Here is a 25,554-nt window from a genome sequence, read left to right as displayed (position 1 = left end):
AAATTGTACACCTCAAATATAGATTTATTTGACTTTAAGACATAAATTTAAAAAGTCAATTACCTCAATTGATCCAAAAAAATATATATTTTGGATTCAATTATTTCAAAAAATTAGAATGGACTTATTTAATACTGAAGCACGAGTTAAAAGGCCTCGCTGGCCTTTTGTTCCATTAAGTTTAGATAAAAATGTAATAATAGTTTTTTCTTTATAATTTATAGAGTTAATTGCAAATTAATATACGAACTTTACCCTAATTTGCAATTATAACATGAATTTTGAAACTTGGCAATTTAATACACCAACTTTCATTTTTTTGGCAAATGAGTACACCGACCAATCATACAACAACACGTGGCTGTATATGACAATGTCCACGTTAGTATTTTCCAGTTCGGTGTATTAATTCGCCAAAAAATGAAAATCGGTGTACCAATTTGCCAACTTTTAAAATTCGTGTTGTAATTGCAAATTGAGGTAAACCTTGTGTATTAATTTGCAATTAACCCTAATTTATATACATTTTCAAAAAAGAAATTTTTTTTTTAAATTTTTTTATTTAATATGTAATTTGTTCACGCCTAACAAATGTAAATAATGGTATATAAATTCAATATAATTATTATCATTTAAGTTTTTTTTAATTCATCAATCTCATCAAATTGAAATATTAAAACAGTTGTATTTGTAATAAATTTGGAATAATTTAAAAATTAAATCCGATAATTTGACATAAAATAAATAATATGTAGTCGAATTTGTAGATTTTATGTATAAAAAAAAAGACTACAAACATTTCACAGAAAAAAGAAAATAAATTTTTTATAAATAAATGACAAAATAAAATTCTTTTTTTTGAGAGAGAAGAAAATAGATACATTTTTTTTTTTGCCAAAAGAAAATAGATACATACCCTTCATTTAAGTTATAGCTTACTGGTTAACTACATTAAACTGAAGACGATAACGTTAGGTTTAGGTTCTGTCCGACTCTTAAGTCTTATCTACATTTCACTTTCAGTTTTGTTCCGTTTCCTCCCTCCATGAATTTCGCCCACACTTTGAAGTACCCAACCATAACATGCTCTTTCAAACCCTCCTCCGACAGACCACACGGAATTCCGGCGAGAGACAGAGTAATAGACTTCGGCAAACACAACGGCAAAATGCTGGGCGCCCTCCCATCAACTTATCTCAAATGGGTCTCCAAGAATCTCCGCGCCGGCGACACCGAGCACTGGGCAAAGCTAGTAGACCAAGTACTCCAAGACCCAGTTTACCAAGACAGAATCGAGTGGGAATTCGCCGAGAATCTATTAAACGGCAACAACGGCGGATCTTTATCAAGAACCGAAAATGCAGCTGCTCAGTTATCAGAGTTAAGTGAGAGATTTGGTTGGGATAATGAAGATAAAGCTGGGTGGAGTAAGGTGAAATTTGAGCTACTGGGTACTAGTAAAGGCGGCAGAATTCCAAGAACGGCGTCGTCTTCGTGTTGTTCCACTGGTTTTAAGGAAGTGGAAGATTTAAAGGAGGTGGTTTTGACTGAGAGTGAAATGAGAAGGAAGGAGAGACGAGAGAGAGTTAAAGTGAAAATGGTGGGAGAGAAGAAGAAGGCTAAATTGGGGATTTTGATGGAAAGTAAGGGTAAAATGGTCAATGGGAAGAATGGAGACGACGTGGTAGAGATGAACAATCCATTCCCTGGACGTGAAGCTCTTTACAAAAGGGTGCTTAATAATTATAAAAAATGATTGTTGTAATTTTGCTGCTTCTAATTTTACAAATTGATTATTTGATTTGTGCAAGATTTTTTTTATTTACGGATACGGCGAAATGATATATTTTGAATATTTTTATATAAAAATTGAAGTTTCGTGTTACAAAATGTGTATTTGAAATGTTTCCGAAACAGAACACGTTTGTCGAATGAAATGTCCGTGTTACTAGTTGAACATCAAAGAGGAGTATAGAGAAGAAAACAGATTCCACAAGGCTCTTGAACTGCGGATTTGGAATCTAGTTCAATTCGAATAGTACAAATATGAGTGAGAAATTACAGAAAGACCCACAACAGCGACCCCAAGTTCACCTAACCATCCTTAAAACTATGGGAAATTTGGACGCAAAGAAGGCCATACACTAACACATCAAAAGAAAATAAAGCTATATCAGTTCAGCTTCTCTCTCTAGCATTGGAATTTACAGCCGCCTGAATCCTACACAACCATCTCTGTAAGCTTTTAACTTCAACTTCTGTCTGATATTTGTTTAAGTTTATCATCTGTTTTAGCTCTTTATTTTTATCAGTTGAACACTTTTGTAAAGCTGTGGGCTTTTTACTTACATATTGCTCTGGGTTATGTTGATTAACACTACTTCTCATCCTAATATATGGCCTTGTGAGCACGAATATGCTTATCTTGGATCAAACTGAACAAATCCTCTTATTATTATTAATATAGTTTGAAAATAATAAACTTTGATTGCATCTAAGGTTGGATTGAATAGAATTGCCTTTTTTCTTTCAAAATACTAATAGTAAATAAGTAGAAATATGTATCGTTGAGTGTTTGATTTTGTGAAGCTGAATTTGCTTAACCCTGTATTCAAATAGGGAATCAGGATGTTGAACTTCAATGTTTTTCTTTCTGTAGGTATGTTGTAGGTAGGCTAGCACAGAAAATGCAATTATTAGCATAGATAAATGACTTTAGAAAATTAAAGTTGAATGATGGTATCTATTTCCTGAATTTTTTCTTTTCCGATTCATAAATTATAAGGTGTAGATTCCATTATGGCTGTTTCAACTAGAGAACAAGCAGGTTAGTTGCTAAATTAATTGGAGGTACTGATAGTGTGCTTGTCCCTCCGATTCCGATAGTTATTTATTCTAATTATAAAGCTGTAGATTGTTGAAATGCTTATTTCGTTGCGCATGTCAAAAATGTTTAGCAATGTTTCATTTTATTTCACTCTTGTATTTTGTCAGTCTTCCTTTTGCTTGTCATTTTATTTTAACATTTTGAGCCATTCTTTGCAGACTTCCAATGGCAAATGATTCCAAACATGACACTCTAGTATCAATTGATAATACATTTGGGAAGCTTCCTGATCATCTCCTGATAGAAATCTTTATAAGAGTTCCCATATCAGAGTGGGATCATATATCATGTGTCAGAAGACATTGGGCCAATGTATTTCGCGGAGAATGCTTGTGGCAAGCTGCTCTTAATAGAACATATCCCTTTGCTGGCCAAGCTAAAAGATGGCCTGGACCAATACCTCAAGGGTTGAGCAGAAGGCAAGTATAGTGACTTCTTTTCCGATTCCTTTTCTTCTTCTTTCCAACTTGTCTTGTCAATTTCCGTTGGACTTGATTTTGTCCTCCTTTTTAGTCATTACCATCGGATGGAAACTATGCTCAAGGCTTTGTTTTTCAGGCTGTACATGCCCTTTGATAGACCTATAACAAGAGACTGCAGTCATATTTATGATTTTTCTTATGCTGATCCTTAGTTTTTGTTCGACTCTCTAGACTAACATGTTCAACAACTCGAAAGGTTGACAAAATTATTTTTGTCTGGGGTCAATTCCGAGCCTTCGTACCAAAAGCCTTTCTGTGGGACCACTGCTGCGGGAGTAAATTTTTTCTATTGTATGATCATTTTGATGGTCTGACTCTGATTCTAATCTTTCAGGAGATATAGAGCTTTATATGTTAGTAAGCACATCTTTGCACTGGATGATGAGATTACGGGCCATGCTTATTGGTTTCTAAAAGAGCAGCTTGAACTTTCCACAACATCTTCTCCTTCTGGGATTCTACATGGAACAATAATAGGTATGCACTTGTCGTTCATCTTGATATTGTCCCTGTAATCCTCTTGCATTCTTAAGTAGTTAAGTTGAGTATGGATCTCCTCCATATAGATACTTGTGGATAGCTGCCAAATTCCTGAGACATTTTTGGTGCGGCAGAGATGCCTTGTAGATGTAATTAGTATCAATTGAAGCTTTCTTAATACGGTTTCGTTAGTCAAATCCCATCTCTGCAAGTAAACTTGAATGTTAAGACCTAAGACTGAACTAGTATGAAATCATCCTTATATTAATGAAACAGCAATAGTTAGTTTTGTACAGAAGTGCATGCCATGAATACGTTTCTGAGTCTGGATGAAATTGTGTTATAGCAGATCAATTTATTGCTTGTGGGAAATCAAGAGACGCGGCACACGAGCTTGCTTCCCAAATCTGGCTAGCAGTTCTTGACAATTTGAAGGAAAATGATCACACATTTCTTTTACTTAAACGTCTTGCACTAGAAGGGGATGTAAGTGGTTCAAAGTTTTTTTTGTTTTTGCTTGACATTCTGAAATGAATTGCACATATGTGAAAAGAAAAACACGGTCTGAAATGCAGCGTATAGTTCATACTTGTATATTGCGAGACTATAGATTGACGGTGTTAAGTCGGTGTGTACAGGTATTTCTTCCTTATCCATATACAAAATCCATAGAAGTGCAATGGAGGGTTTATGAAAAGCTTTTCAGTGATTTCAGGGATTGTTTTGAGGATGTAGATTATTATGATGTTTTGTGTTGTGCAAAGAGTAAGTTGCAGCGAATACCCTCAGCTTGGTTGGAGTACTACTAAAATCATTTCCAGGACCACACAGTGTAATGTACACATAATTGTACTTTTCTGTATAATGTAGTGCTTGGTAAATAGCAGAAAAAGAATTGTAAGCATATTGTTTGCTTCTGTTCCTTTCACTTTCAGCAGTTTTGTTGACATTAATTGAATGGATAATACCTTTCCAGCATGTTTTTCTTAAGTCAAGCAGCAACTCTTAGGATAATTTTCATTTACAGGCTCTCAACTTTATTGAAAATGAAGAAATCTGGTTTGGGTTTGGAACAGTACATCAAGCCCATAAAGATAGGGGATGGCAATTTGTGTAGTCCTGCTAGTGATGTGTACTTATTTAGAAATAGATATACTTTTTCGATCCGAACAGTATCGATTTATGTGAATGTGCTAGAATATTAAATTCAAATATAGTAGTTAATTTCTAAAAAAATCAAGAACTTTACACGAAGTTTTATTTTAATCATGACCTTTAAAAGTTGTCATTTAAAATCACGAACTTTCATTTTATTTCAAATGAAAAAAAAGAAAAGGTGTTTATGATGAATTTCAAAAAAGAAAATTATTAAAAAAAAGTAAACACTTTTTTTTTAATTTCAAAACAGCAATGGAAAGAAAAAGGGTCACATCAGTGAGTGAAATACAGAGTAAATACAAAAGGACAATAAAAAAGCAGAAATAGCACAAAACTAGGACACTTGAGTGGGTTTGGCAGGGGGAAATGTGTTAGCTTTGCTTTCTCCTGACAATATTCCCTCTCCCCTGTCCTCTTCCACCTCCTCTCATCGGCCTCCGTGCTCCCTCTAAATCTATCTTGCTCTGCATCTTATTTTTTAATTGCTCCCCCTTTGTTATTTTCATCAACACAACTTACCACCTTTACTCACCATCTTAATATATAAAAAATTATGCCAACTTTTGATCATAAACATGCAAATTTAACCACTTTTTTTCATTAGTTTTATACCCTTTTATTTTCAAGTCACTCCCGTTTGACTACTAATTCTCTTCCTCATCCTTTTTTTATTATTATTAAGGAAACCCTAGATCAACTCTGTTCTGTTCTTTTTTATTTTTTAAAAAGTAAAAAACTTTAACTTTCTAGGGTTCTTATTTCTTCCCCAAATGCCACCCTTTGATTGCTAAAAAAAGCTTGGATCTTTTTGAGTTTTGGTGAAGATGGATTTTTTCAAAGTAAAAAAGTTCAGAAAAGCTCATAAACCAGACCCAGAGAAGGATTCAGAGGTTGATAAGCCTGTGCCTCAGCCAGATGAAGTTATAGAGGAGAGTGGTGGCAATGTGGTTGATAAGTCTGTTGATCCTGTATCTGAAACTGAAGCTGAGGATGATGATGATGATTTTATAACCAATGAGGTGAAGAAGAGGCTGAAAGAATTAAGAAGGAATAGTTTTATGGTGCTGATACCTGAGGAAGAGTCATGCCTTGAGGAGGATGAGGAGGGTGATGAGGAGGTTGAAGGTGAGACGAGCTCTTGTGAATGGAGAGATGTGGAAGCTGAGGGGAGGAAATGGTGGAGTGGTTTTGATGCTGTGTATGATAAGTACTGTGAAAGAATGCTGTTCTTTGATCGAATTATGGTGCAGCACCTCAATGAAGCTGGTAAAACAATCACTCGATTTTGCATTAGTTGTTTGCTTTGTTATGTTAATCTTTATGCTTATTGTTTCAGAAATTGTTTAGTAGATGGTTAGTGCATTGAAATTTGTGTATCTTGATTCTTACATTGCCTAGTATTGTTTAGGAGGGGATCTGAAATCTGTTTGTATGAAGAAATTTCATAAAATAAGGGTCACATTCAACACTAAAGAAGCAAGTTCTGTTCATTTCTTCTGGTTTAGTTTGTTATTTTTTGTATCAATCTGAATTCACAATTTCACATTGTATTGGAAATGTTTTGTCCCGGTAAGTTTTCTTATCGACTGTGTATGTTATATTTGGATCAACATGTCAAAATTATGTTTCTACTATCTGATGTTAAAGCAGAACGATTTTTATTGCAGTGATTACGCCTATGACTCCATCGCCAAAATCTGCATCGAAGAAGCTAGCGTCCCCGTTCAGTTGCCTTTCTCTGAAAAAGATTGAAGAACCTGAAGATGAAACAGAGCATCTGCAGCAGCCACAGAATGATCCATATCAGGATCTTGAAACAGCATATGTAGCTCAAGTTTGCTTGACCTGGGAGGCACTTCACTGCCAATACACTCAACTGTGTCACAAAATCTCGTGCCAGCCTGAAAGCTCAACGTGTTACAATCACAGTGCTCAGCAATTTCAGCAGTTCCAAGTCTTATTACAAAGATTTATTGAAAATGAACCTTTTGAGGAAGGTTTTAGAGTAGAAATTTACGCTCGTGCAAGGAATGTTTTACCCCGGCTGCTCCAGGTCCCGAATGGGAAAGGTATATAATTTTATATTCCTCATGGGACGGAAGATATTGGACTTTTTATATGTTCTTTGTGCTAAGTTTAATTTTGTTTACGAATCATTTCAGGTTCAGATAAGAAAGAGACAGGGGAGTTGGAGTCTGATTCAGTGGTTCTCGCCCCGGATTTTATGAGAGTAATGGAGACTGCGATCCTCACGTTCCAACTTTTCTTGAAGATGGATAAAAGAAAAGGAAGCAAAGTTATGAGTTTATTCGGAAATCAGAGTCAAATAACAACCCCTCTGCAACTGATTCAATCTTCACTCGACAAAGTAAGTGTCGATTAAAAGAATGTTCCAGCACATTTTCAATGTTGTATTAAAACGGAATGGAGCATGATATAAAAATGTTGAATTGAATTGCAGAAAAGGATGAAGCTGAAGGAGCTGTGTAAAAAGAGTAGAGCTTGGAAAAAGAAAGGATGGCCTCAACGGTACGAGGATGTAGAGGTGCTGTTAGGTCTAATAGATGTGAAAATGTTGAGCAGAGTTTTAAGAATGTCGAGGATCGGTAAAGATCAGTTGATATGGTGCGAAGAAAAGATGAAAAAGCTAGATTTACGCGATGGGAAGCTGCAAAGAGATCCATGTCCCATTCTGTTTCCTTGTTAAGTAGATGTGTAGAGAAGATGAAGCAGTCTTGATTTAATTTTAGAGACTGATATCTAAATTTGACTACTATATGATAGAGTTGTCCTCTGGGAAATAGTATGAACAGAGGACTGTTGATGATGTACCTTCCATTTTTATGGAGGGAAGCTGAAAAAAAAAGGTATCTGTCTAAATCTGATTTATCTATTAGAATTGTGTAAATTGTTGTGTCTTTCATAATTTTAGCACAATTTTAATTTTGGTAATTTGAAATATAAATCACCATTATTTTTGTAAGTAGATCTGCGAATCTAGCAGCACGTTGTCTGTTTTATATCATTTCATCGGGTTTAATTTTCGAATTTTCTCGAATTTCTTATAAATGTAACTGTTTATATTCGATTTAATGAAATTTGATGAATTAAAAAAATAAAATAAAAATGACACTATTATTATTTTGAGATGAAAAAATAATTTATTTTTGAAATTAATTCTTCAACAATTGGTTTTAAAATTTTAGTTGACTGGTCAAGCGAGTTTTTTGCCATCTTTGCAAAATTTAAATATGAGTAATAGAGTATGAATCCCCCCTAAGCATAAAAGAGATTCGAAGGAGAGCCCACTTAAGATGGAGAGGCTTGTCGTTGGCAGTTAGCAAAGGATTTCCCCATCCACAAATTTCATTTTTGGATCTGCTTATATGAGTTGTATAGTATTTTACCAGTTGAACTCGACAGTTCAACTCAAAATCAAAGTGTTCGATTTTCGTCTAAAACTTGAGGAAAAAAAAATTCATAAAATCGGTTAAATCGTACAAAATCATTTGAGGAATAAAGATATTTCTACTTACTTTTTTCATTCTTAAATTTATTTTTCAGATTAAATTTAAATAACTATAATTATGTGTGACTTGAATACGTGTATCATAATTAATAATAATTGTATCTGTAATATATTAACAATACCTACATGTGTATTTTTTAATCTTAATTTTATAATGTTATTAAAGTATAAGCATAATGTATAAATGATACTTTTTTTTGTGATGCTCTCTAAAATTTTAATATATGTAGTTTATTATAATTAAAAATAATAATTTTATAAGACAAAAGTAAACTCATTAACATAATTAAAAATCTAAGACAAAAAATAAAAATGTATTTTCCACTTTTTATTTCTGAAAATCTAGAATTAAAAAAGGAAATTATAAAAGAAAAATAAGACAAAATAAACTTATGAAGCGGATGGTCAACGACCCAAATTATGGTACCCATTAGCCCATTTCATTTTTTTTGCTTTATCCATACGCTTTTGTTAGCTTTTCTTTCACACTAATTTCATTTTTGAAGGAAATTTCTATTTTATTAACAAATAATATTGTAACTATTCAATTACCCATTTACTAATTTACCCTTACTCTTCTAGACCGAATTAAATCATCCATTTCCTGGAAGCTTTATAATTCGTTGTGGTCGAGGATACAGATAAGGTAAATTACATAATTAACCCAAATCGGAAATGGAATAGAAAGTACATACATCCAAACACAGCCTTAAACTAACAAGGACAAAACTCACCTGATGTCACTTTAGCACACATGTCATTGCCTTTTATTTCAAAAGAGTTGTTAGAAAACACGTGTCAGTCGCTTCGTTTCCGACTAGGCTACCTTTTGACCCATAAGACCAAAATACCCCAAACTCAATGACTCGTTCACCGGAGCACTATTTTTGTCTTGCAACAATTAAATTAATTAATCACTATTATAAATTAATTAATTGAAATTAAGAATTAGCGAACAAAAAATATTTTAAAAAATTGAAGAAAAGAGCTGAAAGTGAAGTAAGCTACGGTTCCGCTGGATTATAAAATCTTTAACTCAACCTCTTGTTTTCTTTCTCTCTTCAAACTTCTCTTATTCCTTTACCTAAAACCCTCCGATTCTCATCGTCGTCGGTTTCCGCCTCTGTAAGCTGTATTCAAGCTCCGGCTGACGGTTGTTTACTTTTTGCACTTCACCTGGTACTTTATTTTTTTATTATTATTAATTGCACACACATACGCATGACCTTATGTCTGACTTTGTTTCTTTATTTTCCATGATCATTTATTTTGATTGTTCGCCGGTTATTTTCCATCGGAATTTTGTTGTTTGTTTGTTTTTGGTCGTCTGTTACTTCATTTGTGTGCTTTTTAAGTGAACCTGCCTGTTTTTGCCGTCTTTTTTTAATGCTGTTGCATTGCAATCACTGTTCAAGTGTATTAGGGTTCTTTTTTTTTTTGTTTCTTGAACTATTAATTGCTCATACTGCTGTGGAGTTTAGTGTTCACTGTTCAGATAAGAATTTGGTTATAATGATCATTTTTAGAGGCAGATATAAAGAAATACTGTATCATCCACTACAACAAAGTTGCGCTGCTTTTCTCCATGATATTATTCTTTTGAATTCTGTTTGTAAAGCTCAGTGGTCAAAATTTTGTGGATTGTCAAGATGCTGAGTCAAAGCATATTAGATAGTGGAATAATAAAGAACTAACACTTTGTTATGAGTTGTGATGGATTAAAGTCAAAATTCAGTTTGCTTAGGGTTCGAAATTTCAGAACCGGGGAATCATTGTATTAGGATGTTAATGAAAAAAAACTATTGCTTTTAAAGTTTTGATTAGCCTTTGGTTGGATATTTTCTCTTCTGATTTTTACATATGTCGTACTTGACAGAAGATCTAATCTTTTAGGAGTAAGATTCTTTTACTTTTAGTTCTGTTTTTCTCTCTTCTCCTTTTGTCTGCCTTAATCTGACTTGTTTGATGCAGAAGTGGGACCATTATGGATCATCTGTCTTCTATCTGAAAAAGTTAGTCAAGAACAGGACTGTGCATAAGGATGGCAACTGAGAGCCCTATGAGGATGGTGGAGAGTGGCGGAGCTAGAAATCTGCCCTCTTCTAAGGATGCTGGTATCTTTAGGGCGCCATTAAACCATATGACTGCAGACACCTTGGGTTTGCTTGTGAAGGAGCATAGATTTCACAGAGATCAAACAGATAGTGTTCCTAGTAGAAGTGGCAGTGCACCTCCAAGTATGGAGGGGTCACTTTCTGCTATTGGAAACCTTTTAGCTCAACAAAACCTTAACATGACTTCTAGCATCGAAAGTTTAAGTAGTGCTCTTGAGCATTGTATGTCTGAGGAACAACTGCTCTCTGATCCTGCCTATCTGGCTTATTATAGTTCTAACATCAACTTGAATCCTAGGCTTCCTCCACCTCTTATTTCACGAGAGAGTCATCGACTTGCTCGCCATATTGGTGGTTTTGGAAACAAGTGGAGAAATTCTGTAGATGATAGTGGAAATAAATCCTTGCAAGTGTCCACACTTTCAACTCACAAGGAAGAACCAGAGGATGAGAAGTCCTCCCCAGAATCTCCAGAAAGTAATACCACCTCTGTCCTTGGACAAAACTCAGCTTCTTTGGCTGGTCGACATAAAAGTTTGGTGGACCTAATACAGGTATGTAGCTTCTTCATCATCACCATTTAGTAATTGTACTGTAGCAGCAGTAAAGAGCTTGGCGATGGATCATTTACACCATCAACTGTGCATGTACTACTTGAACCTGTTCCATCTATCTAGATATAAATATTTTGATTTGTATCTCAATATGTAGGCGTATGCATACTAGTGTTTTATTATGGCATAAAACTGGAGCTAAAAGTAAATCGTACACATGCATATTCATGACTCTGGCTTTGATTTCCATAAGTTTCCCTTTACATACTGAGCTCATTTATAAATTATTAGTTTAGAGGGGTGAGCCTTGGCGCAGCAGTAAATCTGCTCCTCAGGCGTGGAGACAACTTTTTTGCAAAATGCAAGTGGAAGGCTGCGTGCAAATGCGCCCGTCCTTCCAATTATGATTCAGTTCATGAATTAGTTAGCACACTAGAGCACTGCATTTATAAATATTTATGTTTAATAATATGGTATATTACTCGTGTCTGACCTCTCTGAACGATGTCTTATTACTCTAACCTCCCCAATAGCCGGGGGGGCATTTGTACCACAGGTGAGACCTTTAAATAAATTCTTAGTTTCTTATAATTGTTTCTTTACCTTATTTATGTTCCCCTTCGTGGACTTGTAGGAAGACTTCCCTCGCACCCCTTCTCCTGTTTTTAGCCAGTCTCGTTCCTCAAGCCATGCAGCAGAGGAAGCAGTTGAATTGGAGACAGTTCCATCAAATGTCTCCTCTGTCAACATCTCAAAATCTTCTGAATCAAATTCAGGCTCTTCTGATGTTTGTGTTGATACATTTCCTTTAGAGGTAGATGCAATCAGGCTAATATCTGATAATCATCATACAGTTGCCCCTTTTGCAAGCTCACCATCTCTTGATGAGAAGCCTGCACATAATAAAGATGGTACAACTACTAAAAATACTTCTTTGGAGGGTAATACCTCATTTAGAGGCGCTCTTCAGTCAGATATTGCTCAAACAGAATCTAGAATGAGAAACAAACAAGAAGAGCAGCAATCTTATGGTATGAATGCCCCACATAATCATCAATCTGTTCAACAAGGCCATTCACATCAGGCTGAAGGAGTCCAGGTTCAAATGATCTCTCAGGGCATGACTCAATCACACAACAGCTTGGAAACCCTGTCCTATGACCACCATAGGCTCTCTATTGACATCCAGCAATCATTGCATTCTCCTGCACTTAACCATCCTTCCTATGCATCAACAGCAGCCTATATGACAGGTGGGACTGCTTTTTACCCTAATTTTCAGCCATCTAGTTTGTATTCTCCGCAATATAGCATGGGTGGATATGCTTTGGGCTCTGCATATCTTCCTCCATTCATGAATGGCTATCCTTCTCATGGTGCCCTTCATGTACCATTTGGTGCTTCTGGTCCAAGCTTTGACAGTCGAGCTACTAGTTCTTCAGCTGGAGAAAACATTCCACATTTAGGTGGTCTGCAACACCTAGGAAAAATCTACGGTCAACAGGGATTGATGTTTCAACCTCCTTTCATGAATCCACTTTTTATGCAATACTTTCAACATCCTTTTGGAGACGCATACGGTGCTACACTTCAGCAGAACCGTTTGGCTTCAAGTGGTGCACCTGGGAGCCAGATTGATTCTTTTCAACAGGAGGATTCATCTTTTGCTGCTTTTAGGGAAGGACAGAAACTTCAGCATCTGACAAATGGAAGTGTAAGCATGCCAAATTCCGGAAAAGTGGGAATCACTGGTGGTAGTTATTATGGTGGTCCTCCAAGTATGGATATCATGACCCAATTCCCAACTGCACCGCTTGCCAGTCCGATACTTCCATCATCTCCTGTAAGCAGAGTCAATCATTTTGGTCGGCGCAGTGATACAAGATTTCCTCAGACACCGAATAGAAATCAAGGAATATATCCTGGGGGTCAAGGACAGAGAGGAGTAAACAACTATGATGAGCCCAAGAGACATTATTTTCTCGAAGAACTAAAATCAAGCAATGCTCGAAAATTTGAACTCTCTGATATAGCAGGGCATATAGTTGAATTCAGGCAGTGTTCTATACTGAGCTTGTCTCTAATGCAATTATCACTTCCAACATTAGAATAATATTATTTCATGTTTAACTTCAGTGTTGATCAGCATGGGAGTCGATTTATTCAGCAGAAGCTGGAACATTGTAGTGTCGAGGAGAAGGTGTCAGTTTTTAGAGAAGTACTTCCTCATGCCTCAAAACTAATGACAGATGTTTTCGGGAACTATGTCATTCAAAAGGTATGCCTATATAACTTGCCTGCTTTTAATGGTTAGCACTTAGCACTTGCCAAATTCTTAAAAACAAAGAGTAAAAATTGAACAGGGAAGATGAAAGCTATCTTTTATTTATAAGAATTTTAAATGAATTTGAATTTTAAATAAATTTAATCAATAAAGAAGGGAGCAAAAGATGTTTCATTGTATTCAAATCTTTGAATATCAAATACATCTATCGATGACATGGTTAATGGATTTGGATTCTTGAACTTTTTTACTCACACTGAGTGTTACTTGATATTTGTGTTACAGTTTTTTGAGTATGGAAGTCCTGGACAAAGAAAGGATCTTGCAGATAAACTTTCTGGACAGATGTTGCAGTTAAGTTTGCAGATGTATGGTTGTCGGGTGATACAAAAGGTAAGACATGATGCTTTTTAGCAATTCATGGGGTGAAATGAAATATATTTCCGATGGTTGTGCTAATGAACTCCTTTTTAGCATTTGGTTCTGGGCAAATGTTTTGTAGTCAGAAATGTATGGCAAGTTGTGCATTTTTCTTACTCAATCTACCAACTCTCCTGAGTCTAATATGCCATAGAATATATTTTAGAGTTTTATACAAAGATGTTTACCAACTCTCTTGAGTTTAATATGCCATAGAATATGTTTTTGAGTTTTATACAAAGATGTGCCTTTAGTGTCTGATGTTGTTGCAATATCAGCCAGTTTATACTGTTTACCCTTCTTCCCTCTTTCACCCTATCACAGCCGCCCTCCTCACTACCTCCCTTTTTATCTTCTGTATGGATTATTTGTTTGGGCTATAGAGTAAATGGCGTGCACTCGTAGTTCTGTTTTGAACATATACAAATTATGTGTTTGCATGAACGAGTTCAGTTCTATTTATGTAATCATGTAATTCTTATTCTAGGCTCTGGAAGTGATTGAGCTTGATCAGAAAAAACAACTGGTTCAAGAGCTTGATGGGCATGTTATGAGATGCGTACATGATCAAAACGGAAATCATGTAATACAAAAGTGTATAGAATGTGTACCAACAATAAACATTGAATTCATTATTTCTGCCTTTCGAGGCCAAGTTGCTGCACTTGCAACTCACCCATATGGTTGCCGTGTCATTCAGGTACTAATACATGGTTTGATGGGTAAAAAAACCTATGCTATTTTCACTGAATTGATTTTAAACTTTGTGTTTTTGTTTTACAATAGAGAGTTTTGGAGCATTGCTCAGATGATCCTCGAAGTCAATGTATAGTAGATGAAATCTTGGAATCTGCGTACCTCCTTGCTCAAGACCAATATGGCAACTATGTCACCCAGGTCAGTATGCTTTCCCTTTGTGCTGCTTCATTGATTACTCATCAAAATATATTATGTGACTAGCCACCCTAACCTTTTTGTCTCGGTCAAATCAATGTGTTAGATTCCATCTTAAAACCAATTGGTGTTAAGTGGAGGTGCCCAACCAATATTTAAACACATGTTCATTCACACACATAACCAATGTGGGATTCCCACTTCAACACTCCCCCTCATGCATAGCGTGTCCGGGCCGAGCAATCAATCCCCCCCTCACGCATCTTACGTGGGCCGGGCCAAATTCAAATTGCGTGAATGGACAAGGCTTTGATACCATGTTAGATTCCATCTTAAAACCAATTGGTGTTAAGTGGAGGTGGCCAACCAATATTTAAACACACATAACCAATGTGGGATTCCCACTTCAACACAATGTTTAGAATCTGGAGTTATGGTTTGTATCTAGCTCTTGCATGAGTTCTCTTGGCATTCCTGTTGTTTGATGGTCCCAACTGTTTTTGCTGGTTTTGCCGTTTTCTTTCTTTCTCTAATTTCTTTTGGTAGAACAAAACCTCCCATTGTGTGGCCTTGTGAAGCAGATTGGACAATTTTCTCGAGTGCACCCCTTTCATCACTTAACCTCTTGCCGAAATGTCAAGATGTTTATTTCCAGAACTTGAGTAACTTGTGTTTGTTTCAATGCAATTCTTTTTCAGGTTTTCCTTTCTTAGGACCTCATATCTGATGTGTACTTCTCTTGTTCAGTAGCAATGATCTATACTTATTCAATCTGGACTCTATATGTGGCTCTTATTTTTTGGGCTTAGTCTAGTAAGCCTAAGTGATATGTGATGCTTCTCCGGAAAAATTTCGTGTCAGCCTAGAATCTTTAGTACTTCTCCGATTAGTCTTTATTTTTTCCTCGTGCTTCTACTACATATACCTGGCCTGGATTAATTGAACCACTATATACTGCTCGCAGCATGTTTTAGAGAGGGGTAAGCCCTACGAAAGGAGCCAAATAATCAGCAAGCTGACTGGAAAAATCGTGCAAATGAGCCAGCATAAATATGCATCAAATGTCATTGAGAAGTGCATGGAACATGGAAGTCCAGCTGAACAGGAGCTCTTGATTGAGGAGATCATTGGGAAATTTGAGGAAAATGATCGCTTGTTGGTGAGTTATATACACCTGTTTTGAGTAAGATGCATGTCTTCAGTCCTTAGTTCTTAGAAGTTCGAATCAAATGGAAATATTTTTATTATTATCACGGTATAGCAAATGCTGGAAATTTAATTTTTCCATATGAGTCGACTGCTTTTACTATTCCTTGTGGTAGAGGATGTGAAAATCTGAGAGCAGCGTAAAATCAGGATGGAGGAAATGTTTTCACTTAATATGTTATGGAATTATGATGACATGCTTAATGAAGTGTGGTTTGTGGTGTTGTAGCAGACAATGATGAAAGATCAGTTTGCAAACTATGTGGTTCAAAAGGTCCTTGAAATAAGCAATGAGAAACAGAGAGAAGTATTGCTGGATCGTATTAGAATTCATCTTCATGCGTTGAAGAAATACACATACGGGAAGCATATCGTTGCTCGGTTTGAGCAACTTTGCGGTGAAGGTGGCTATTCTTCTTCATTCTTTGATTTATGTATTTTTACATTATGGTTAGTTAGAAATGTTATTATTACGATGCAGAAAACCAAGACGATGAAGAGGAAGTGGAGTGAAGGTGGCGGTTCTGTCCAGCCGTCTGTTTATGCTCTTGGAAAAGAAAGTACATTATATATTATATTGACATTAGGTTGGGTGGTTGAAAATCAGTTGTATATTAATATTATAAATATATATTGTGTTTATGATTGTAGGGGTGTGATGAATATATGTATGTTAATTGTATAGGAATAACCGTGGTCGGTCGGTCAAAGTGTAATGTTATTGTTATTGTTGTTATAGCTTGTTGAAATTTGATTATGCCATGACTAAGAAATTTTATACTATGCTCATGATTCAGTTCAATCGAACAGTGTTCTTTTTTTTCCTGATTATGAAAATAATTTTCTTTTATGTTTTAAATTATACTGTGTTTTAATTGTTTAATAATTATTATTAAAGATATATTTTAATATCAATTTTAGGTTCAATACCCTTCATCTTAATAGGCAGTTCAGAATAAATTAGAAATTTTATTTCTCTAGGTCAAATAAATTAATTCACAAAAAGTGACACTATAATCACTCAGATAATTTTCTTGGAGAAATAAAATACTAATACTTTGGATGTTTATAATTTGAAAAGAAAAATTAGTTTTAACCAATTTTAAATGGAGGAATATTTATTTATTTATTACTTTAAAAATAAAGTTTAATGAAAAAATCAATCTTTTAATTTTAATATATAACTTTATATTCTTAAATATATTTTGCAATCTAGTATTTATTTTATTACATATATTTTATTTTGTAAAAAGATTTTAATCTAAATACATTATATTTTACTTTAATTTTGAAATAAACTGAAACGGTGAATATATTTGACACAAGATAAAATAAAATAGTAATGGCTTTAATAGTGCTAAGGTACACTTGCTAAATGTTTATAATATAAAGATTTAATTTTAATTTGAATAAAAATATATGGACGCGATATCAATGTAGAATTTTAAAATACATTTATAACCTTCAATTATAAAATCAATTTAAAACAAATATTACAAAAATTAACGAATCTTTTTAGTAATTAGTGTTTTTGTATTTGCATTCCAAGCCAATGATCCCAAACTTTTCTCATGTGCTGTATTCGATGCGCCAAATTCATTATGAACAGCTCCGTGAAAACTAAATTTTCTAATCCAAATGATGTGGAATTTACTTATCCCGTTGATAATTCCGTCCAATTAACAAAAACTATAGAAAAGGGACTAATTAATACCAAAACAATGTTTAGGGACCAATTAAAATATAACATAACATTACATGGACCTCGGGCTGGGCCATCACTGGTATAGAACTCCGACAATCGACGGGTCGTTTGATTTTATAGGTAAGCGGAGCCGTGAAGGCTTCTCCATCTTTTCTTCTGCCGAAATTTCTCAGTTCAAAATTTCAAATCCACCACCGTAAATTCTTCTCACTAAAAATCACAATTCACCGGTGTGAAAAAGATTCACGGCCGACAATTGCTATATATTGAACCACGCTGACGGAGAAGAGTCAACAGTCAAAAAAACACAGAACCTTCCATTTATTTTAAATTGATTTTGTATTTTTCAAATACAAACAAATGAATTGAAGATCACGTAAGAAAAATTGTATGTTCTCGACACGATGATGATGATAACGGAGGAGGACGAGGATTTTAATCTGAACAACAGTAACAGCAGTAACAAAAGTGAAAAGAAAAACAGTAATAATATGACAGGAAAGGCGGTGATCGGAATAGTCTGCGGCACGTTAGTATACTATCACTGCGCTTACCGGAACGCGTCGCTCCTCTCTTTGCTCTCCGATGTTCTCATCGTCCTCCTCTGTTCTCTCGCCATTCTCGGCCTTCTCTTCCGTCAGATGAACATCTCGTCCGTTCTTTTTTTCCTAGGGTTTGTATTTTTACTCTCCTGTTCAATAATAATTTATTTACTGTTTGCGGTTGTTTTTGATGCAGAGTTCCGGTGGATCCGCTCGAGTGGCAGATCTCTCAGGATACGGCGAATAGTATAGTGGCGTCGTTTGCTAATACTATCGGCGCTGCTGAGTCGGTTTTGCGAGTTGCGGCAACTGGTCATGACAAGCGCTTATTCTTTAAGGTTCTTCATTTTTTTAGCGTTTATTTTGTTTAATTGTTTAATTGTTTGCTTGATGTTTGGTATCACGTCATTTTTACATCAAGCCAATGAGCATTTGCGATAGGGAATCTTTTAATTATTACTTATTTTTTTTTGTCATTCAATTTTCCACATGGATAACGCACAATTGGTTTGTTGCACGAATGAGTTGTGTGCAATAATTTTTCTTTTTTGTTTCTTCAGGTTGTTATTTGTCTTTATGTTCTATCTGCTTTAGGTCGTTTGATCTCAGGTTTTACTGTTGCTTATGCTGGTATGTAATGTCATCCCCATCCAAATTCTCGAGGATTAATTTTAAAACTCATGAATGAATTTTAACGTATTTTATAACTTTAACACGGATTTTCAGTTTCACAATTTAAAACAAGAATTATCAATTTACAAGCTTGCTGAGAATTCACAGTTGATTTGTTTCCCATCTTAACAGCATTGTGCCTATTCTGTATTTACATGCTTGCTGAGAACTCATCGTCGAGCAGCAATCCTATTACTCGGTTCTTAAGGCGTGCTAGTACTTCTGCTGATTTAGACAACATCTAGTCTAGAAATTAACGTCGCTTCTAGCGCATATCTTGTATTATTAAATTTATATTACAAAAATCTGTAACTACCTACAATCCCCCTTGTTTTTAATGATCTAGACCATTGGTTACTCCCTGTCGTTATTTTTACATGAATCATTATGTGTACTCTGTCAACTGACCAACTAAAATATGCTAAGAAGCCTCAACATTTCATAAGTTTCACATATCAGGACTCCAAACAATTAAAACGCTTGCTGACGTCAGATTGCTTGGGAATTACAAGAGAATTTATCAAATGGGAAACAAAATTTTGTTCATAATGGTAAATGTCTGATGCATATCAGAGACAATCGGGGGTACCAAAATTGCAAGCTCGACTAATTTTGGTCAGGGCAATGGGCATACATTAAAAAGAACAGCCCGGTCCCATAATTAATAGAGGGGTCTCCAAACCTGGATCTCAGGCTACAACCTCCAGAAGCTTTGTTGTCGCTTTCTAGCTTAAGCATGTATGACTGAACCAACATAAGTCTTGAAATGGAGTTATGTCAGGATCTCACAAGTGCTGCTATAAAAGACGTTTCTCAAAAACTAGTATATCTTTCCATGCTTCGTAAAACATCCACGTAATGCCAGAGGAAGGCATAACTTTCAAACAGCTTGCACCCCACCCTCTGTAGAGTCCTAACAAGCCTTCTTCTCGGATGATTTCTGAAAGTGCGGCTGCCATGTGGGGTGGACACTTACCCTGCAAAGCTCCCACCATGAGTCGTTTCCTAGCAACCTCCAGAGGAAAGCTGGTGGTGCTAGCTGTAAAACCTAAGGATACAAAATGAAACACATAGCATCAATGTTATTATAATACGGATAACGCAAGTCCTCAATAGAAACGCACGTCTATTATTCTCCTGACTTCACCAGCTAAAATTTGCAAAGTAATAAATACACTGACTAAAATCATTTTGCTTGTTGGAAGAAAACAACGAGGACTTATTTGATAGCATCATTAAAGAAATACAAAACAAATATTTTAAAACAGAAGCAAAAGAGCATTTTCAGTTCCTTACCAGCGAGTGCTCCAAGCAAGAGCATTTCTGGACGGTTCAATGACTTCTTCTTCTTCGAATTGCAGTAAGATTTCTTCAGCGTCTCATACATGAAATAGTAGCATGTACTGTATGGAAGCATCCCAATCAAAGTGGGTGAAAGACCAGAATAAAAAGACCCTATCCCTCCATCCTTATAAATTTTGCTGATTGCAATGCTTAAACTAGGGTATATGTCAGGACTTACAGTCAGCCGATCCTGTGACAAAGATGATGTAGAGTGTTAATTCCGGATGAAAATGGTGAAAAATGAAATGCCCTTTTCCTTGATGTTAAGAGAACTTGAACCATAATATGATCCAACATCTAAGATTAAAATAAAACATGCTCTGATGAAAGCAGTATCCTAGAAAGAATGTGGAGCTAAATTGTGAATCATCATGAGGAGTACGAAGCCAAGAAAGGGAGATAGTTACTAAAAGGGATGGCATTTTCATTAAAAGATAAGAGAAACAAAACAAAACAAAAGATATATCATTATCAAATATTACAGGATGATACCCATTAAAAGAAATAGTACCTTCAAGACTTCAAGGGGATGGCATACAAGCGTGCTGGCAATTCCAGCAGCAGCACCGGCAACAGCAACTGGGGAAATCCAGGAGAGCGGAATGTTTAAGCTAACAGGACCAAATTCCAGTCTCGGGGAGCCATTTTCCTTCCATTTCTGTTGGGCGGACGTCATTGTCCTTTTAACACACTCAAAAGTTCCAAGCTCAATTGCTTGAGTGGGTATTATACGAAGCATATTAATAGCATTGCCAGCCCAAAGTCCTTGCCAACCTTGATTCTCAATAACCTCAATAAAACTACCAGAAATGTTCTTGGATCCAACACCAACCACCATTCTCGTTCTGAAATTCAATTAGCTCGATTACGACAGCGTACACTCAATATAAGCTAAACCTAAAAACTCTTATATTAATCTTTCATGAGCATCATACGTAAATTAACATTTCGAGTACACTAAACTACAAATTAAAGTATCAGAAACTACAATAATATTATCAATGAAAAATTGAATTGAACAGGCGAAAGAAGAAACCTGATGGTCTCTAAAGGAGCAAGAACAGCCTTAGTCATAACCCCAGCTAAAGCTCCACTGAGAAACTCACCAACTTCTCTGGTTCTAACAACATTCTGAGTTACACCAACACAGTTAAGACAAACAAAAACAGTAAAATTAAAATTAAACTTAATTAATTCACAATGAGTTAGTTAATAAATTAAGTTACCTTGATAGCAAGTGAAACATCAGGGAATTGGAATTCGAAAGGCGGAGGAGATGGAGAAGAAGAAGGTTCAATAAGCTTTGAATTGGACGGAAGCACCATTGTCATTCCGTATACATCTCCGAAAGCTCCTCCGGCTCCATTGAAATTCTGCTTCTGCAATGATTCCGTTTTATAATCCATAGTTTTAACTTAAATTTGTTAATCGGTATAAATACAGAGCTGTGAATTTCAATTCGGGCTGTAAAATCAACAAAATTAAAGAAGAAAATAAAAAATGAGAAGTGAACATGCCTGAGGGTGAGTAGGGGAGTGTTTTGTCATATGGAGGGATTGATTTATAGGAAGAAGAAGATGAAAGGAACAGAGATTTTTATTTTGTTTGTTTGTAATTTTAGGGTTTCATTTTTCTTAGTTTACTTTTTTGAAGTGCTCAAATTTGGGCGCTTTTTCATAGGAGTGCGCGCCTCTCTTACTCGCCGACCAACCCACGGGCCACTGCTAACCGTATTCTTGTACTGGTTAAACTTAAAGTTAACTTGGTTTAGGGTCTATAAAACGTCTCACCTAATATCTTAACATTTTGAAACTTTTCATTATATAGTCCAATTTACGTTTTATGTTTTAATTTTTATAAAAACGATGTTGTTTTTTGCCGTGTGAATGATCAAAATAATGTTGTTTTCAACATTTATACTATCTTTGCCACATAACGAAATGTTGGGCGTGTTCGGTGGAACGTTTTGAAGGTTGTGGTTAAATCGACAAAACAAAAAAGGTTGATGTGGTGATATTAACCCTTTTTAAAATTACGTGTTACATTCAGGGGCGGATCTACCCTTAGGCTAGGGTATGCTTCAGCCAGGGCTGCCGTCGGAAAAATCGGAAGTTAGTTATGGTTTGGTGGCGAGGCGTTGTTAATGGGTAAAACGCTGTTTAGCGTTAAGCCTAGGCTGAGGAATAAGAAGACTTTCTTTTTAATATTTCCCATGCCCTTTTCTTGGACCAGATCTGTTTCCAGAGTAATAAGGGCCCATTTATGTTTGTTTAAACTTTAACTAAATTACCATCAGAAATATTTTGTCCAATTTCACTTATTTTCCAATTCTTTTTTTCTAATTTTGCACTGAAAATTAACTTAAGTTTCCAAATTCTATTCATAAAAAAAAATTCCCAAATTCTCAAATTGTAATTGCTAAATTTTTCACTTATTTTCTAACATAATTCTTCAAATTTTATAATCTAATCTTTAAACTTTCATTAAAAAAACTAAAGTAAAATATTTTACTATTAATTATCAATTCTAATAATTTATAATTCTTTTCTCTTTTAGAATAAATTACCTTCAAGCTATTGTATTTTTTATGTTATATCGATATAAAATTATTTATAATTGTATTTGTATAATGATTTTTTTTAATATTCAATCCTCGAACTTTAATAATTTTCTAAATTTTTCTCTAAAAAACTTACATGTTATTTTAGCCCGTGCTGAAAAAAATTCCTGGATCCGCCACTGGTTACATTTTTAAATAATACTTTTATCTAAAAAATAAAAAAAAGACTTTGTACCGAAAGTATACTTCAAAATACATATTTGATACCTTATATACATCTTCCATATACTATGATACATAGTGGACAAAATGAAAATAATTTAGGCTTTTATTTTTTATAAAACATACACTGTATATAGACATTTGATATCTTAAAAATATATCGTTGATACATCTTCGATAAGAAGCAGAAAAATAGAGAATTTTTAAGTGTCAAAATGATTAAAAAAAATTTAAAACATTTTGCCCCCATTTTAGGCCTTTTTAGAATTTTGCAATGATCAGCAGTAAAAAGGTTACTACACAATTTGAGAAAGTTACCATTAAATACAGACCTATAGTTTTTTTTTCAGTTTCCATTGCAAATTTATTTGCTAATTGCTGTTTCAAAATTGGAACGTTGAACCCATTCAAAATCACAGAAGAAAAAACTAATATGATCTATTTGCCTTATCTGTCTGATTCTCCAAATTGAATTCTTGATTAAGATATTTCTACATTATAAAAATTGAAACAAAAAAAGGACCATATGGTACTTTTTTCTTGATTAAGATATTTCTACATTATTTAAGAAACTATATGGACCACTTTCAAGTCTAACAAGACATGCATACAACATTTTCGTAGGTACTATCCTTCAAAAGTTGTTTGCCACTTGATGCATGTCACTATCTTTATCGTTTATCATAATTTTTTTATGGCCTTTTGAAATCCTACAATTTTAAATGTTTTTTGAGTGATTTAAAAGGTCTAAATTTTGATGATCAGACAAAAAAAAACTCTAGTTGAAAGTAAACCAAGCAGTTTGACCCGAAAATTCAATATTCGCGTTAATTCAGTTTTAGTATTTAAGTGACAATATTGGGTTCTTGTCTTGTCCTAAACTTGTGTTTCTCACCTAGAAAAATCCGTAAAACAAGGGTAATTTTTATGCACAATTCCTACAATTCTGTCTTTTACCGCTAAATTCATTTTATTTCAAATTTTAACTATAAAATCAATGAATTAAATAGTTTAAAAACTTATCGTCTATTTTACAATATATAGTCTAGATTAAACGCGTATAACACAAATGTCTGACAAATAAAAATCACAAATATATAAATATTATCACAAAATTACAATAGTAATATTAAAGCGAATGAATAAATTGACAATGAGGCCTACCATGAATGACTATACTCTCCAAATACACTTATGAGGTCATAGTTTCGAATTCTAGTTTAGGTTGATTAAAACTTCATAAATATTTAGCACTAACAACTAACTTCTACCTCGGAAAAATATTAATTATAAAAAATAAGATCAAACTATATGGTCCCTTACTTTCAATTATGTGAACAATTAAAAAAATTTGTTACTTTGTTTATGTTATAACTGTTAAAGACAAGTGAAAAAATACAAACGCCACTTACATTAAACGTCACCATTTTATGAAGCAAACAAAATACCTAAAAATACACATTTTCCGAGGGACGGAGTTTGATTTCTCTTAGACGACAAACCAAACTGTTCATCTAAGATGAACCCAGTCGAACATGCTGAGGGTGGTGGCCGCTGATAGTTTAGTTATAGTTGTAAATTGGAGTACACTCAACACGCACTTCAACTTGGACCTGTGATGTCTCTTTCTATATATTCATTTATATATGATTTAATTTTTTTTAGAGTTATGAAGAAGACAATGTTATTTTTGAATTTAAATTTTGCATCTAAACTTGAACTATATATTTTTGTAGCTGTGTATTTAAACTGAAATATAATAACAATTTTTTAAATTTTAACAAAATAGAAAGTGCCAACCCATTTAATTTGATTTTCAAATAATGAATATCAAACTACGAATTATGACCTATATAGAGGCTCAGAGTAATTTACTCTTATTATTTACTATCAATGATTAAATATATCCTCGTTAATTATAGTTGAACATTTTGATAAAAAAAGAAGCCTAATAGTAAAATAAATCAATCTTTTTTGCAGGTTGTTGCAATTGTATTTAATTTTTTTATTTTTGTTGATAATACCCTGATTTCAACAATTTGCTTGTAATTTTATCCAATCAATTTAATTGTTTCAATTGTTAGTTGAATTTTTAAACTAACTCCGTAATTAGCAAAAATTATTTTTCAAAATTTAACTTATAATATTAAAAAAAAACATTAAAATCTAATTATAAATTCTCTAACTTTTTTGATGATTAAAGAAAAAAAAACGAGTATACTAGGGATTATATTGAGGTGCAAAATTGAAAAATCAAATTGATTGAAAATTTGCTAAAATTACAAAAAAATGTTAAAAATCAAACTATTATTACAAACATTAAAAAACTTGGATAAAATTACAACAACCTGTAAAAATTTGGATTTAATTTACTATTATGCATAAAAAAAACCCAAAAAACATACTACTAAAGGACAAATGTGATTTTTCTGTAAATTAAATTATTTTACGTATAGAGCGTAATTTTTTGAATATTTATTTAACCTCAACTACCTATTAAT

General features: G+C 34.3%; 6 protein-coding genes across 8 annotated transcripts; 5 read left to right on the top strand and 1 right to left on the bottom strand.

Annotated features, from left to right (window-relative positions):
- Positions 1–932: 932 nt before the first annotated feature.
- Positions 933–1,810, top strand: LOC126674108 (uncharacterized). Its single transcript, XM_050368485.1, has one exon. The coding sequence runs from the start codon at positions 1,046–1,048 to the stop codon at positions 1,754–1,756; it is 711 nt and encodes a 236-aa protein (XP_050224442.1). The 5' UTR covers positions 933–1,045; the 3' UTR covers positions 1,757–1,810.
- Positions 1,811–1,889: 79 nt separating this feature from the next.
- LOC126674109 (uncharacterized) lies at positions 1,890–4,827 on the top strand. 2 transcript variants are annotated; one of them, XM_050368487.1, is made up of 5 exons: positions 1,890–2,237; positions 3,046–3,306; positions 3,704–3,846; positions 4,199–4,335; positions 4,488–4,827. In XM_050368487.1, the coding sequence occupies exons 2-5, from the start codon at positions 3,053–3,055 to the stop codon at positions 4,656–4,658; spliced, it is 705 nt and encodes a 234-aa protein (XP_050224444.1). In that variant the 5' UTR covers positions 1,890–2,237; positions 3,046–3,052; the 3' UTR covers positions 4,659–4,827. The 2 variants fall into 2 exon arrangements, with proteins under 2 accessions (XP_050224444.1, XP_050224443.1); XM_050368486.1 differs by having other exon boundaries at positions 4,196–4,335.
- A 520-nt stretch (positions 4,828–5,347) lies between these two features.
- On the top strand, positions 5,348–7,993 carry LOC126675244 (uncharacterized). Its single transcript, XM_050369850.2, has 4 exons — positions 5,348–6,273; positions 6,675–7,076; positions 7,170–7,375; positions 7,469–7,993. Exons 1-4 carry the CDS (start codon positions 5,832–5,834, stop codon positions 7,712–7,714), a joined length of 1,296 nt encoding a protein of 431 aa, XP_050225807.1. The 5' UTR covers positions 5,348–5,831; the 3' UTR covers positions 7,715–7,993.
- Positions 7,994–9,531: 1,538 nt separating this feature from the next.
- On the top strand, positions 9,532–16,791 carry LOC126672104 (pumilio homolog 5). Of its 2 annotated transcripts, none has more exons than XM_050366025.2 (10): positions 9,532–9,715; positions 10,508–11,204; positions 11,839–13,259; positions 13,341–13,482; positions 13,774–13,881; positions 14,396–14,608; positions 14,695–14,805; positions 15,767–15,961; positions 16,241–16,412; positions 16,490–16,791. In XM_050366025.2, exons 2-10 carry the CDS (start codon positions 10,578–10,580, stop codon positions 16,519–16,521), a joined length of 3,021 nt encoding a protein of 1,006 aa, XP_050221982.1. In that variant the 5' UTR covers positions 9,532–9,715; positions 10,508–10,577; the 3' UTR covers positions 16,522–16,791. The 2 variants fall into 2 exon arrangements, with proteins under 2 accessions (XP_050221982.1, XP_050221979.1); XM_050366022.2 differs by having other exon boundaries at positions 16,238–16,412.
- A 986-nt stretch (positions 16,792–17,777) lies between these two features.
- Positions 17,778–19,284, top strand: LOC126673666 (reticulon-like protein B23). The gene is made up of 4 exons (XM_050367894.2): positions 17,778–18,365; positions 18,452–18,593; positions 18,816–18,885; positions 19,060–19,284. The coding sequence occupies exons 1-4, from the start codon at positions 18,118–18,120 to the stop codon at positions 19,170–19,172; spliced, it is 573 nt and encodes a 190-aa protein (XP_050223851.1). The 5' UTR covers positions 17,778–18,117; the 3' UTR covers positions 19,173–19,284.
- Positions 19,285–19,398: 114 nt separating this feature from the next.
- Positions 19,399–21,971, bottom strand: LOC126673665 (probable mitochondrial adenine nucleotide transporter BTL1). Its single transcript, XM_050367893.2, has 6 exons — positions 21,789–21,971; positions 21,498–21,650; positions 21,308–21,402; positions 20,783–21,116; positions 20,224–20,461; positions 19,399–19,975 (listed from the first exon to the last, which is right to left on the bottom strand). Exons 1-6 carry the CDS (start codon positions 21,816–21,818, stop codon positions 19,725–19,727), a joined length of 1,101 nt encoding a protein of 366 aa, XP_050223850.1. The 5' UTR covers positions 21,819–21,971; the 3' UTR covers positions 19,399–19,724.
- Positions 21,972–25,554: the final 3,583 nt, after the last annotated feature.

Source organism: Mercurialis annua, linkage group LG3 (genome assembly GCF_937616625.2).
Source record: "Mercurialis annua linkage group LG3, ddMerAnnu1.2, whole genome shotgun sequence".
NCBI classification, from domain to species: Eukaryota; Viridiplantae; Streptophyta; class Magnoliopsida; order Malpighiales; family Euphorbiaceae; genus Mercurialis; species Mercurialis annua.
This window is presented reverse-complemented; position numbering and strand designations above follow the sequence as displayed.